At 61.7% G+C, this 13,899-nt stretch overlaps 1 protein-coding gene across 2 annotated transcripts; it reads right to left on the minus strand.

Annotated features, from left to right (window-relative positions):
- Positions 1-672: 672 nt before the first annotated feature.
- CUNH9orf24 (chromosome unknown C9orf24 homolog) lies at positions 673-13,391 on the minus strand. Of its 2 annotated transcripts, none has more exons than XM_019531868.1 (7): positions 13,083-13,391; positions 7,301-7,448; positions 4,342-4,454; positions 3,751-3,817; positions 3,322-3,532; positions 2,190-2,279; positions 673-900 (listed from the first exon to the last, which is right to left on the minus strand). In XM_019531868.1, the coding sequence occupies exons 1-7, from the start codon at positions 13,215-13,217 to the stop codon at positions 798-800; spliced, it is 867 nt and encodes a 288-aa protein (XP_019387413.1). In that variant the 5' UTR covers positions 13,218-13,391; the 3' UTR covers positions 673-797. The 2 variants fall into 2 exon arrangements, with proteins under 2 accessions (XP_019387413.1, XP_019387412.1); XM_019531867.1 differs by having other exon boundaries at positions 824-900; positions 3,327-3,532.
- Between the last annotated feature and the right edge of the window lie 508 nt (positions 13,392-13,899).

Raw genomic sequence — 13,899 nt, forward strand, 5'->3', positions numbered from 1 at the left:
CAGAAGCGCCTGGCGGGTCACGTGTGCCCCTCGCGTGTCCCTCCAGCGCTTCCAGGGTCCTGTAAGGGAAAGCTAAGGGACACATGGGATTGTCCCCCAGCCTGCTCCTGCAGCACCGGGGTTTGCAGGTCTACTGCTGCTGCCTGCAGCTTCTGAGTGCCTCTGGGGCTTGGTGATAGCCACGATGTCCTGGCAAGGTGCTTGTGAGCATAGATAACGATAGTGAAACGGGTGGCAGTGACTAGTTAGCGACATGTCCCATTCACCTTCTGGAATGAGCTTGTTTGCTTTCTGGAAAAAAGGCAGCTGCCAATTCGGGGTCTCAAAAGGGGGTTGCTGGAGCCCTCGGTCTCCCCTGAGACCCTAATCCCTTTTCTTGCACCAGCTGCACCGAGTTAGTAAAGTCACCATCCGTGCAAAGACATTGGAGCGGCAAAGAGGGGCTGCCCAGCCCAGTGGTGGGCGAGGGGGAAGGTCTTTGGCTGAGCAAGACCTGTTCAGTAACTAGCCAGGCCTGGGGGCAGTGTGTCGACCACTCCCAAACCCCTTGGGGACCGGCTCGGAGGGCTCTGTGCAGGCCCCGCTGCTCCCCAAATGCTGTGGCTGGAGCTGGTGCCTTCCCCAGACTCTGTCCCGGGGGCTGGCTTTGCCCTTTGGCTGTCTCGTAGCGAGAGGCAGGTCTTGCAGAGCTGCTTGCGCTGCCCCCCTCACTGGGGTGGGCAAAGGGGCACTCACAGACGGCCCGAGGAAAGCGCCGGTTGCCATAGCCGGTTTTAATGGAAGCCTGTCTCTGCCCTTTACCAATACGATGGAGCGGGACAGACTTCGGACACAAATTCGGGATGAATGACGTAGCTGCCCCGCTGGGCTCCTGTCGTCTTGAAGTGGCTCGTGTCCCACCTGGGAGAGGAGACAGCAGAGGCGTATGAGCCTGCGGGCGCTCCCTTGTCAACCCCCGGGACGTGGAGCCTGGACTTGCTCTTTGCTGAGCGACGGCAGGAAGGTGCTTCCACCTGCTTGCTGCCAAATACCGACTGCTGGGTTTGGGAAAGGGCGGGCGGGCCAGGGGGCCGACCTGAGAGGAGCAGAGGGATGTTCAGGGCCAAGGGCAAGGACGTGGCACATCTTTTCCTAGCAGGGTCTTGCCTGTGCTCAGCTCGGAGCAGGCCCCAGAGCGCACCGGAGCGGACCGGTATTTTCCACACGTGCCTGCAGCTACAGCAATGCCCCTCCGGTGCTAGTATCGCCGACCCCAGGGCTACCGGGCAGGTTTCGTGAATCCCCAGCTCCTGGAGTCACGGGACTGGGTCAGAATCTCAGCTCGTTTGCTTCCGGGTTTTTTAAAAAGCGGATCTCTCGCCTTCCTAGCTCAGGAAAAAAAGGCTCTGAAACCAGAATGCAAATCAAGACAACCCCAGGTTCACCGTCTAGCATGGGAGTGGTGTGTGTGTTGTGTCTTTGCTTCAGCCTCATCAGACGATCTCGTGATCTCACTGGTTCCTCGGTCCCTAGGCCTGGACCTGAGCCCGGAAGAGCAAAGTCCTGGCTGTGGCTAATCTCGTCAAACAGGCCTCCCAAGGCCCGTCCCAGGGCAGAGCTGCCAACTGGGTGGAAGGACCTTAAAAGTAAATTTGCAGAGATTTAAGAGGTATGGCTGGCGGGCTGGGGAGGGACGAGGCAGATTAGCAACCTGCAGGGACCAGCACGGCATGCAGACGTCAGTCTCTATGGGGCTGCCGTGCTCTGCTCTCTCTGCTTGCTTGCTTGCTCATGACGTGTCTGCTCCCTGCCACGGTGGGACACGGGCCTATTTGCTCTACGGTGGTGGTGGACCTAGGAACTGTGAGCCCCTCTCAGTACCTGGGGGGCAGCCGCTAAAGGTCTGACAATGAAACCCATGGGACAAATGATGAGAGAAGAGGAAGGGGAGCACAGGTCGCAGGTTAGCAGCCAGGCGCTCCCGCCAGCAAACGTATCAGAGGGGCTTGCCCGGTAAAAAGGGGCTTCGTGTCCCTGGGAGCCTCGCCGGGCTACCATCATACATGTCACTGGAGCTTACTGAAATCCCGACTTGACGGCAGTGGCCCGTCATAGGGAAAAGCGCAGGGCTGTTCTGCACGGGGAAATACGTGACCTTGTGGCACCCCTGTGCCCCCCACTCCCAGCGGACCCGGGGGTAAGGCTCTTACTTAAGGTTCGTATACGGGGATGATGGCGGCGGGTTGTGCAAAGGTGCATAGCACGTCGTTTCTTGGCGGCTGTCGCAGTATGGGATACTCCTGAAACACAGAGGCGAGCCCGTGTTAGCCCAGGTGGTGACGTGGGGGCAGCGCGGGGGCAGGTATGTGCTGGGCGTGTGCTGGAGCCCTGCAGCGGCCCGGTGCGCAGGCCTGGCTGCGCCTGAGCTCTCTCTCTGGACAAGAGCAATGTCCAAGGCGGCTTTCCAACTCGGTGCAATGGGGCTCAGTCTCACCTGGGTGCATGGCCACTGTCTGTCCCCATCTCTAGCGCGTTGCTTTTCCCCAGGCCCCTGGATCAACCCCCCGTTAGTAACTGCCCCTCCTCGCCCTGCCCTCCAGTCTGTGGGTCAGCCTGGCGTGGGGCTTTTGGGGTCCCCTCTTTTGGCACCCTCTGTCCCGCTGTGAATGTGGGCTGTGCTTGGGTGCCGGCCGGGGCAGAAGGGAGGTTTCCCAGCCTCGTCCTGGCCAGGATTGCTCCTGTCTCCTGGGTGCAAGTTCAGCGTTGCCTTCGGTCGTGACTCTTGCAGCCGGTGGCTGCAATGAATTGCGTCAGTTCTCTGCCCACCCGCCCACGGGGGGCTCTAGGAGGCAATGGGGGCACCCCTCTGCCAGCCCCCCCACTTCTCCCAGCCTCTCCTGGCCCTTTCCCAGCTATGGGGGATGCTGTTTGGGTCCCAGGCAATGGGGTGGAGGGTGTTTCCCACCCACCACCGAGGCATCAAGGAGGGTGGCAGGCGGGTTCCCCACAGCCCGGGGGCTGCCAGAGGGGATCCCCAGGGGCTTCTCAGCTAGGGCACTGGAGACGCAGCTGACCCGGTGGCCTGGCTAAGCGGCTTGGACAACTGAGCTGGTGCAGCATTTGCCCTACGCCCGGTCGGCATCGCTACTCCGGCCCGCGCTGCAGGAACCGATGGGCCGGACGCCGGCGCCTCCCCCAGATGTCTTGGCTTCCAGAGCCCCGGGGGGAAAGCCCTGAGCAGGGCTGCCACCGCCCTCCCAGCAGAGCCCCTTCTCCGTGCATCCCTGTTCCCTTCCCCGGCCCGAGAGGGGAAGCTGCGGGTCCCCTGCGCAGCCTCCGAACCTTACAATCTTCTCCACGAGCTGGCTGAGCCGCCTCTCGTCGGGGGCTCCGTCCACGTAGTAATCCATCCCGCGCAGGCAGTAGTGGCGGCCCGTGCACGGGCTGTAGTAGCCCTGGAAGGGCCGCCTCCCGGGCACCGCGTGCTGGTGCTGGAGGGCGGGCAGCCGCTTCCGCGACAAGCTGTTCAGCATGTTGACCACGACTTCCCGCTCTGCAACGAGACCGGTTTCGTGGCAGCCTGCAGCCCCGACACGTGGGCACGTGTCCTCCTTGGCCCACCCACACCCCGCTACCAAGCCCACAGCAACTGGGGCAAACGATGCCCGCCAGTTAGTCCCAGTGAGGTGTGCGTGCGCTAGTCGTGTCACAGGCTAGGACACCGGGACCCCTCCAATGCAGCTAGGGTTTAGGCCAAGCCAGGGCAATTACCATAATTGTTGAGCTGGTCGGGCTTCGGAGGGTACCTTTCCCGGAGAAGGGTCTCCATTTCGGTTTCCTGGGAGGAAAGATTTCAGAGCCTTTGCTTGCGTCCAGTTAACGGGCAAAGCCCTCGGGTCGTCTGCAGGGGCAGGGCCCTTTGCTCGGGGAGGTGAGGGGCTGTCTTGCCTCCTCGACCGCTCCGTGGCAACTCCCGGTCCAAGGGCTAACTGGTGATGTGGGAAAACGTGGTCTTCCTTTTGAAGGGCATCGTTGCTCTTAGACCTAGATCCTCACAAGCACCAAGGCCTCTAGCTCCATCAGCGGGCATTACCTTTTTCCTCCATCTGGGATACTGGGGTAATTGTACTTGCTGCCCTACTGCCTTGAGATGCTTCGGTGGAAGTGAGAAGCAGTATTAGATTAAATTGAGGCGTGGGGAATGAGATGTCACAGTTATGGTTTGGGGAGTGGGCTTAGCTGGGTGATTCGCATTGGGACTGTTAGAAGAGCCCCCGGGCTGACACCCCCATAGCCGTGCAAGGAGACCCCTCTCCATGGCGGGGTAGCTCGGTGGTTTCCTAGAGAGGGCGAGGGGGTTACCTTGGGCAGCCGGGGCAGGTAGGTGGTGTATCTGTTCCAGCTGGCACTGTTGTAGGGTCCTGTCCGCCATGTCGCGAACCGGTCGCCTTTCACAAAAATCGGGTTGTACGTTTCTGAAAGACAAGCGGGCAGACACGCACGTCTTCTGTCGGGGAAGGAGCAGAGCAGCAGTTGCAGCTCCACGGTGCTCTGAGGTCCTAGGATCCAGCCTCTGGTCTAACCCACGTGAGACCTGGTAACCCCGGTATCGAGCCCCATAGCTTATGCCAGCCCGGCACACCTTGGCTGGAAATGTGCCCCCGGCCTTGAAGTCATCAAGCGATGGGACCCCCCACTCTGCTCTTGGTCACCCTCCGTGGTCAGTCTGTCGCCCCTTACTGGAATGGGCCTGGCTGCGGGGTCTTGCTCTGCTTTTTGCCACCAGGCAAAGGAGCATTTCTGTTCCCAGTCATTTCTGCTCATGAGATACAGTATAACTCAGGTCATTCCTAAGTGAGAGGTTTGCAACCCACTGGGTTCATGGCAGGTGGCTGAATTAGGGTGAAGTTACATGTTGCCCGTGGACCCCACTACGGGCACTTAACGTGAGCGACTGCATATTAGATTTTCATAGATTTCATAGACTTTAGGGCTGGAAGGGACCTCGGGAGATCGAGTCCAGCCCCCTGCCCAAAGGGCAGGAAGTCAGCTGGGGTCATAGGATCCCAGCAAGATAAGCATCCAATTTACTCTTGAAGGTGTTCAATGTAGGTGCTTGAACCACCTCCAATGGCAGACTGGTCCAGACCTTGGGGGCTCGGACAGTAAAGAAATTCTTCCTTATGTCCAGCCTGAAACGGTCTTGCAGGAGTTTGTGACCGTTATTAAAGCTCATTAACTCATGCTAAAGGCCCTCTGAGAGTCCCAAAGTGATGCCACATCACGTGAGGGTTAACTCTGGGCTGTGCTACCCCAGCTCATATTAGGCTCACTTCAGTCTGCTCCCTGGAGATAAATCCAGCAATTTGCAGTCCTCCAGCATCCCAGGATGCATTGCTCCCAGCCAGATCCCTGCTCACCAGCCTTCTAGTGGCAAATTGGAGTGGTGCAGCAAGAAATGGCATTAACCCTTAACATGCCACAGATTTAGCATGGGCTAAGTGCAACGTGGAGCTTCCCCCTCAGAGATGAGCTCCTCAGCTGTTTGCTCTGGATTTTACTTCCCAGGAGCTCATTGGTGGTCCCTTGCAGCTCGTTGGAGAAACACCCTCTGGTGCCACCAACATCTGGAGCCCGTCTGTGGCCCTGCCCAGCTGTTTGCTGCCACTCTGTATACGCTGGCTGGTTCGCAAGCCCTCGCTTTCGCAGGGCAGCCAGGAGCTGGACCCCGTGAAGCAGCCAGATTCGCCTGCGCTCTGCAATCAAATCTCTTCTTGATCTTGTCTAAAGCTAAAGAGGCCGAGCTCTTGCTATTTTCTCCAGCCCTGCAATCATGTCGGTGGCTTTTGGCTGCATCCTTCCTAGGTCCGTTAAAAACACGGGGCACAGACCTGGATGCAGTATTGGCCCTTCAGTGCTGCATGCCGGGGGGATATTGCCTCTTTCCCTCTCCTCGCCCTGCCCCTGTCTATAGAGCCACGGCTCACGTTAGCCCTGTCTACGATCGCAGCCTGGGTAAAACCTGGACAACCGAGCCTGGCCGGATGCTTGGGACGTGGGAAGTGCCTTCTGCCCGCTGCATTGCCTCTGCGGTGTCTGCTTCCCATCCAAAGCTGGGCTATGGTGGGTGGTGGCTGCCCTGTCCCTCATCAGAGCTGGCAGGAGTATGTCAGCGCAGGGTTCGGAAATGCAGTCGAACAGTGTGTGACTTCTTACCCGAAGTAGGAGGAGATGCTTTGGTATCTCTGGCATGGCTATGGCACCTTTTCTAAGGGGAGGCACAGACTCCTTTGCATGCATCCCCTTGGCACGGGAGGAGGGAAGCGGGAGGCACAGGTCCCGACCCACAGCTCATAGGGACCGTGTTGCCTGCGAGACCCTCCAGCATTGCTCGCAGCCGGGGGAACCAAAGGGCTATGAGCAGGACTGGTGGGACAGCAGAGCCCCATGTCTGTACCCCGTTCCTTGCTCAGTGGCTGAAGAAGCGTGGGGTGCACGGAGCCGGAGCAGGACTTCCGAACCTCGCAGCCGGAGCTTCGGTCCCAAAGGTTGGACCCACATTGGGGCACCCGCGTCCCACTGAGCGCACAGCGGTTCGGACCCCCTTTTGCACCTGGGCCCAAAGTCTGCATGCAGCCACCTGGCTTTACCAGGAGCTGTGGGGGTCGCTTGGGCCCTCATGTGGGGCGCCTGTTTTGGAGGCTTAGCTGGGCTGTAACAGCCACCATCCCATCACCTTCCAGCACCGGAGCCCTGACCGCCTCGGCGTGCCCGCAAGGGAAGGACACCAAGGAGAAGCAGTGAGCAGGGGGTGCGAGGAAGCCAGTTCGTGGGTGCCACCGAGGAAAGAAAGCAAGCTTTCTTCCCCACTTGGAGGAGGAAGATGAACCTTGCAAAGAAGGGGAGAAGCTCAGTGACGGGAGGGAGGAAGAGGGACCCTCTGTATCCCCACGGCCAAGTGACAGGAGGGATCTTGTCGCGGCGCCTGCAGCTCCCAGCCGAACGGGGCGGACGTGGCCTCTCCAGCAGTTCGAGAGTGCGGCGGACCTTCCTCTCCCCTCCCTGCCCAGACCGGGGTGCGGGCTCTCACCCAGGCATCAAGCGTCCCTGGCGCTTGGATGGGAGACGCCAGCGGAGTCCCAGGCGCCGCGGGTACAAGCCGAAGCATCGTGGCCAAGCACTACGTTGGAGAAACCGAAATGGGTGGCGGGGACTCGGTTCGGTCCCGCTGGGGGGCTTCAGCCGTCTCTGCCTCTGGGCCTGGGCGCTGGGATATAAGGGAGGCGTTGGGAGCTGGCAGTGGGGCATGGGCAAGGGGTACCTTCGGGCCTGGTTATCCAGTACTTGTCCGGCCGATAAGCGGTGGGGTCTATGGAGCTCTTGTAGGAATACTCCTGCACTGCCTGCTTGATCATCCTCTCCAGGTGAGCTTGGTTCACCGGATTTTCCACTCGGGGCATCGTTAATCCCTGCAGACAACAGGCACCGGGGACAGAGATGAGTTAGGGACGCTTGCACCTGCGTACACCGGCTCCTTTAGGCAGGCTCCCCCAGAAGCATCTCTCAGCGCTTCCCCACCCTGTGCGTGTAGGTCCTGCCCTGTCCCGCACCTCTTCCCTGGAGCTGCATCGCTCCAACCCACCAAAAAGACGCACCCGCGTGCCTGCTGCCCTGCACCCATCCTCAGGGAGCGCCTGCGAGCTGTCTGGGACGGCGATGTGCTGGCTCCTGCTGGAGACTGGCTCTGGTCTAATGGGGCAGGGTCCAGCCCCTCTATCCGCTGTGTTTGCTAAATAGCCACATGCCCGGTCTCTCCCCCTTCGCCGGAGCAACCGCATTGGCTCTTGAACGTCTCCGGGCAATGTCTCAACCCCTGCTTGACGGGCTCCGAGCAGTTGAGGGGTCCCCCCCGGGATTGCTGCGTGCCGCTAGTGATCCCAGGCCCTGCCCCGAGGCCGTGCGGCCGGACCCCACCTGGAGCTCTCCAGCTGGCTTGGCAGGGCTCGCGGCCCAGGGGCAGCTCAGAAACGCAGCAGCAGGCGCTCCTGGCAGCTGGGAGCGGGTAGCCCAGGGTGACATGCAAGCTTCCCCCTTCCTCCTCCCCAGCTCAACAAGGGAGCAGCGCACAACGAAGAGCAACAGCCTGGCTCAAAGCAGGCTGGTGGGATACACGCAGGCAGGGGGAGAGGAGCAGCTGGCACAGCAAACATGAAGCCTGGAGCCCCTTCTGCAGCCTCTCCATCCATGGCAGGTGGGCCAGGGAGCTCAAACACTCCTCAGCCCAGGAGAGACCTGCAGGAAGAAAGCACGGCTTGGTAACCTCAGCGGGGAGAGCAGCTCTGTGGCGCCCGTCATGCCCTCCCCTGGACTCCTTTTTAACACGGAGGTGGAAATGGCTGTCATTTCCCTGCAAGACCCCTGAGGACGTGGCTCGCTGCACAGCGAGAGTGCAGGGGATGGGATATGCAGCCTGGCTGGAGGAGGAGAACAAGCATGGCAGGGAACGAGGATTAATTAAGCACCCAGCTTAATGAATTCGTGGTTGCAAAGCGGGTGGGGAAGCTGGAAGGATTATTAGCGCTGACATTAGATCTGGGAGCCGTTGGGGGCTGTGAGGTCCGTCCGCAGGGTCCCGAGCAAGACGGAGCTGCCTGGCCGGGTGCTCACCCAGGCCTGTCCAAAGTGCATCGGGCAGTCAGGAGGTTGCACTGCCGGGCTCTCAGAGGGAAAGGTGTATTTTGAGAGCATCCTTCCACAGTGGAAGGGGATCTGTCGGCCAGCGCCACGGCTCCCCACGCCCTGCCTCTGCTGCAGCCACCGGTGCGTGGGTCAGCGGCACCCTGCAAATCTGGCTCTGATGCCAGGGCGCTTCCAGGAGTTTCACCACCTGAGACTTGGGCTCTGTGCTTGCACTGAGCTACTGGACTCATGATGCCCGTTCCCCCTTCCCCCACTGGTCTCGCTGGTCCTCTCTTGAGGCCTGTTGCTGTTTCCTTGTCGGCCCATCGACGTCACTTCAAAGGGGGGCGGTGACAAAGAAACTTCCCCTCGGGCAAGCAACAAGACCTGCAACCCCAGGCCCCGAGCAGTGCTCGTTTCCCTCTGTCGCTCCACCAGAAGCTCTTCCACTTTAACCCCCCCAATCCTCACGCGTTGCTGAGTGCAGGGATGGGAACCGGGCTCGCTGGAGCGTGCCCGGTCGCTCTGGCTCAGCGAACATTTAATTATTCCCTGCAGACCAGAAAGGCCTCGTTGCATTGCCCGACATCCTGCTCTCGGGCCCCTCTCCCGGGGGAACCTTGTTCAAAGCCGTGGTGTGAATCGGGCAGGGGCGACTTGACCCTGGATTATCCGCCGCGTTGTGTTTGTTGAGCACGACAGCAGCCCAACGCCTCCTCTCCCTCCCTGGCTGGGTGACTCTTGCTTGCATGCCCTGGAGTCCCCGAATCCCGGTCTCTCCCAGCATGACCTCCGGCGTTGGCTCCCCAGGCAGCGTAGAGCCCTTTCCAGCAGCCCCTGTGCCAGCCCCCGCTCCCAGCGCCCAGCCGCCCTCCGCGTGCTCCAGCGAAGCTCCGGCAGGCACGGACCCGAGAGCAGCACCCTCCGACGGGCGAGATTTACCTCTGTGATAAACTTGTTTTTCTTCCACGTCTTCGACAGAGGCTCCTTATAGTTGTGCATCATGGACCGGGGCTGCCGGTAGGATTCGGTGTAGGTGCTGATGGGCGTCTTGGTTTTGGGAGCAAAGAGGAACATCTTGTGCTCGGGCCGTGGACGGGGACCACGCCTGCCGTCCCAGCGCGGGCAAGGCCGAGCCAGGGGCCGCGTGACCGGAGCGAAGCGCCGAGTCGCGGCGCGGGGGGAGACGAGGGAAGAGGCCGCCCGCGCTTCCGGAGCCAGCGCCGACTGCGTCCCGAGTTCGCCAGCTTCCCCGTGCTCGCATCACTGTGATGTCACAGTCGGCCAGGTCGGCCCTCGTGTCGGTAAAATGTAAAGGTGGGCACCTTGGGCAGCCGAGGTGTGACAGTCTTCCCGGGGTAACGTCTCCCATGGTTGCTCCGTTATACCATTGGCTATCGGTGCCCAGTCACCCCCATGACGACCAGCTCGGTGGATGAACTGGGATTCGGGCGACGGGTGGCTCCACGTAGCGTTCTCACCGTTCGGTTTTCCCGAAGGCCCCGTCAACACGGCACGAGCAGGGGTCGGGACATGCTATTCTTGCAGCTGGGCGTTTGAAAGGAGGTCGACAGTGGGTGGGGGTGCAGGCGGGCGAGATGCCCTGGGCAGCACGACTGTGGCTGGACAGAGGGCGAACGGCTGGGAGCGCAGCAGAGGGTCATCAGCAATGGGGACTTTTCCGCTTGCAGCATGCCCTCAGGTGCCTTTCCTCTCTGGGTGGCAGCTCTCCTCTCCTGGCTTCATGGCTCCGACTGCTCATTAACAGTAATTAGTTTATTGGCGATAAGAAGGAGGTTAGGCAATTAATAATTAGCCGCTCTCGGCAGTGTGTACAGCCTCTCTCCCCCTCCGCCTGCGGCCAGTATGAGTTGTGACGAGGTCGGTGCAGTGCCGGCTACAACCTGAGCTGCTCAGCTGTGTGTCCTGCGCCCCACATTGCTAGGCACGGAGGAAGAGTCTCCTTAAGCTCGAGTGGTGGAGGGCACGCGGCTTGGAGCGGGTGGCTCTGCGTTCTGCCCTCCCTGTTGCGGTGAATTTCCAAGGAGCCGTGTTATGCAGCCACGATCCCCTGACCCTGCCAAAGCCGGATGTGTGCAGGACCCACGTGCACGGCTGGGCTGGATCCGGGAACGTGCACAAAATCCAGGTGCAGAAGAGCCTGCGAGGCCCGTTTATCCGAGGCGGTCTGTCCCAGTCGGCCGGGCACCGCCTCAGCACGGTGCCTACGGACATGCCCTGCGGCTTTGTAGCTTTCTGGAGCAGACTTGGGATTGCACCAAGCCACGTGCAGACCTTCGTGTTGAGCTCATCGTGCACTCCAGTAGCCCCGGTAGGATTCTCACAGTGTTAACTTGAAGGTAGGCCGCTGCGTCCGGGCCCGAGGAGCTTCTTGGAAGAGTAGCCAGCCTCAGGACAGCTAGTCCCGATCAAGTGTGTACCGCTTGCCTGACAAGAACGGCAGGTTATTGCACGGGGTGCTGCGAGATGGGAGATAAGAGCTTGGCTCCTCCGGCATCCTCTGCCGAGGTCCCCATCGGCAGACACAGCGCGGCTCCGGCGGCTTATAAAAATCAGAAAGTACAGCTGGAAAGGACCTGCAGAGGCCTGAGGCAGGATCAGGGATCGGTCCAAAACCTCCTGCACGAAAGCATCATCTAAACTCTTCACCGTGAACCCTGGCACAGAAGAAGGCATCACACCTGAACCCGCCACGGGGAAAGCGCGGGGACCGCGGCGGCCGATGTCCGGCTTCAACCTCATCTCCGGGCTGGCCACCTGCCAGCGACTGCTGTGATTTCGAAGATGCAGCCCTGCTCCACGGACAGGCTCCGTATTTCTGCTCGGCTCATGGGAGTCGATCTCGGGATCTCCGTGTCACTCACTGCTGGCTAGCGGTGCCCATCCCTGGCGATTCGGGTGCACTTTGTCTCTGCGCCACCGAAGGCCTGATTTTGCATGAGAACGGGGGCTGCCGAAAGAGACCCTCAGACCCCCACATCCACTCGAGGGGGTCAGCAAATGGTTGCAGGAGGGGAAAGGCGCCAGGCTTTCCTTTAACAGCACAAAGGCCTCCCGCCTCTGTGGCCCGTGCGCAATCGGCCTGGGCCGAAGGCACGATGACGGGTCTGCTTCAGAGACACGGGGCTGGAAGAGACCCCAAGCACACATGGTCATCGGGACTCTCGGCCGAACGACCCCTCCCGTCTCATCGGCGCGTGCGGAGCGGCGCTTCCCCGGCGCGGCGTGCGTCCAGTCGCACGACCATCAGGGCCGTGATTCAGGCGGGCGACTTCCAGCGCTCACGTGGCCGATGGCCGAGGCAGGGACCGGACAGGAGCCGCTGGTCAGGCAGAGAAAGCAGCCGCCTTTCCCTGCGTTTGAACGCTGGAGAGCCGGGCCCAGCGCGTGGGAGAGCCGTGCGGAGACGGGGTACGCGGGGAGACCCTCCCGGAGCCGGCGGACTGTCCCGACGGCGTGGAGCAGGACCTCAGGGTCTGGGTCGTGGGGCCGTCGGGAGCCCCGGACGCCGGCAGTGCCGCGCCCCAGGCCGAGCCCCCGGTGCCCAGCCCTGGCCCCTCTGCCATGGCTCGTCTCCAGCTCAGCTCCGGCCCCGGTGAGGCTGTCTGCCGCCTCCGCCGTCCTCTGGCCAGGAGAGGGAGCCAGGCCCTCGAGGGATGGCGCCGAGGCGGGTGCCGCATGCCTGGGCCCCGCCGCGTGGCCAGCCCGGAGGACACCGCTGGGCCGCAGGGGTTGCCCCGGCCCACGCCCACGAGACCCGCGCGGCAGGGAGCGAACAACCCCAGGCGCAGTGCCGGTGTGCACCCAGCCTGCCTGCGCGCGAGTCGCTTCCCTGCCACGTGCCTCAGTTTCCCCAGCTGCAAAATGGTGACGCCAATACCGGCGACCTCAGCAGCGTGCTGTGAGAGCTGCTGGTATACAGTGCTGTATAAAAGCCAGGGCGAGGGCCGCTTCCCCCGCCATGCTGTAGCCACCGGTGCCCAGCGGCAGGAGAGCACCTCGCTGCCTAGCTGCAGCTTTGGGGCGCGTAAAGCGGCGCTGAGACAGGCTCTGCCGCCCAAGCAAGGCAGCAGGTGGCAAGGTCTGGCCTCGTTTTGCTCGGGGTGCCACGCTGGAGTCCCACGCGTGCAGCTCGTGGCCCGCGGGGACAGCCGAGCCCAGCGGGTCCCCACCCTTCGTGCCTCGAGGCGCCCCCGGCCCGGCTCCAGACCCCCTCAGAAAATGCCAGCTCGCAGCGTGCACTGGAAATACCAGAGCCGCTCTCGCGCCACCAACACTGCCGCCAGCCCGTGACGGTGCGGGACAGTGGGCATCCTTGAAAGGGCCTCGAGGCACCCCGGGGTGCTGGGGCCCCCTGCGAGAGGGTCACCAGAGGCCCGTGCCCGTGTGAGCACGAGCTTTACCTCGGTCACAAACTTGTTCTCTTTCACCAGCGTCATCGGAGGCTCCTGGAAGGTTTTCCTCATGGTGTTGGGTGGCCGGTAGGAGTCCGTGTAGGTGCTGATGGGGGTCTTGGTTTTACGGGCAAAGAGGAACATCCTGACGCTGCTCCCGGGACGCTCTTCACGGGTCTCGGGGACGCCCGGCGGGGTCGGCTTCGGCAGCTAAGGGGCCTCGTGCCGCAGTCAAAGGCGTTGGACTTGCCACCCGCTGCAACCCGCTGTGCCCGGTGGGGAAGGCAGAGGAGCTCTTCATGCTGGTACGGCAAGCGCCCGTGTGGTCCCTGAGCCTCTCCCGGGCACCTGCCCTGCTCGCATCACCTGTGATGTCACAGTGGCTTAAATCACCTCCGGCCTCTGTCCCTCGGCCCACGGGCGAGGCCCCGAGCTGCTCGTCCCGGGACCTGCCGGGAAACCCTCCTTGGGAAGCGCGGCACAGTGGGCACCGGCCCGCGGCTCCCCGGGAGGCCCAGGGAAGTCCGAGAAGCTCCTGCCTCCAAGGCCCTAAAGGAGAGAGTCCAGCGAAGCTGCAGCCCCGGCTACACGCTCTGTATATCCGACAATTCAACCGGTGTATCGTGCAAGATGCGTATTGAAAAGTGTAAAGTAACGATTGCACCATAAAATCACAGTTTCATAGTTTCTAGGGTCGGAAGGGACCTGAGCAGATCGAGTCCGACCCCCCGCCATGGCAGGAAAGAGTACCGGGGTCAAACGACCCCAGCAAGGTGTTCATCCAGTCTCCTCTTAAAGCCCCCCAGGGTGGGAGCCTGCACCACTT

Source organism: Crocodylus porosus, unplaced genomic scaffold, assembly GCF_001723895.1.
Source record: "Crocodylus porosus isolate Cpor-Errol unplaced genomic scaffold, CroPor_comp1, whole genome shotgun sequence".
Classification (NCBI taxonomy): domain Eukaryota; kingdom Metazoa; phylum Chordata; order Crocodylia; family Crocodylidae; genus Crocodylus; species Crocodylus porosus.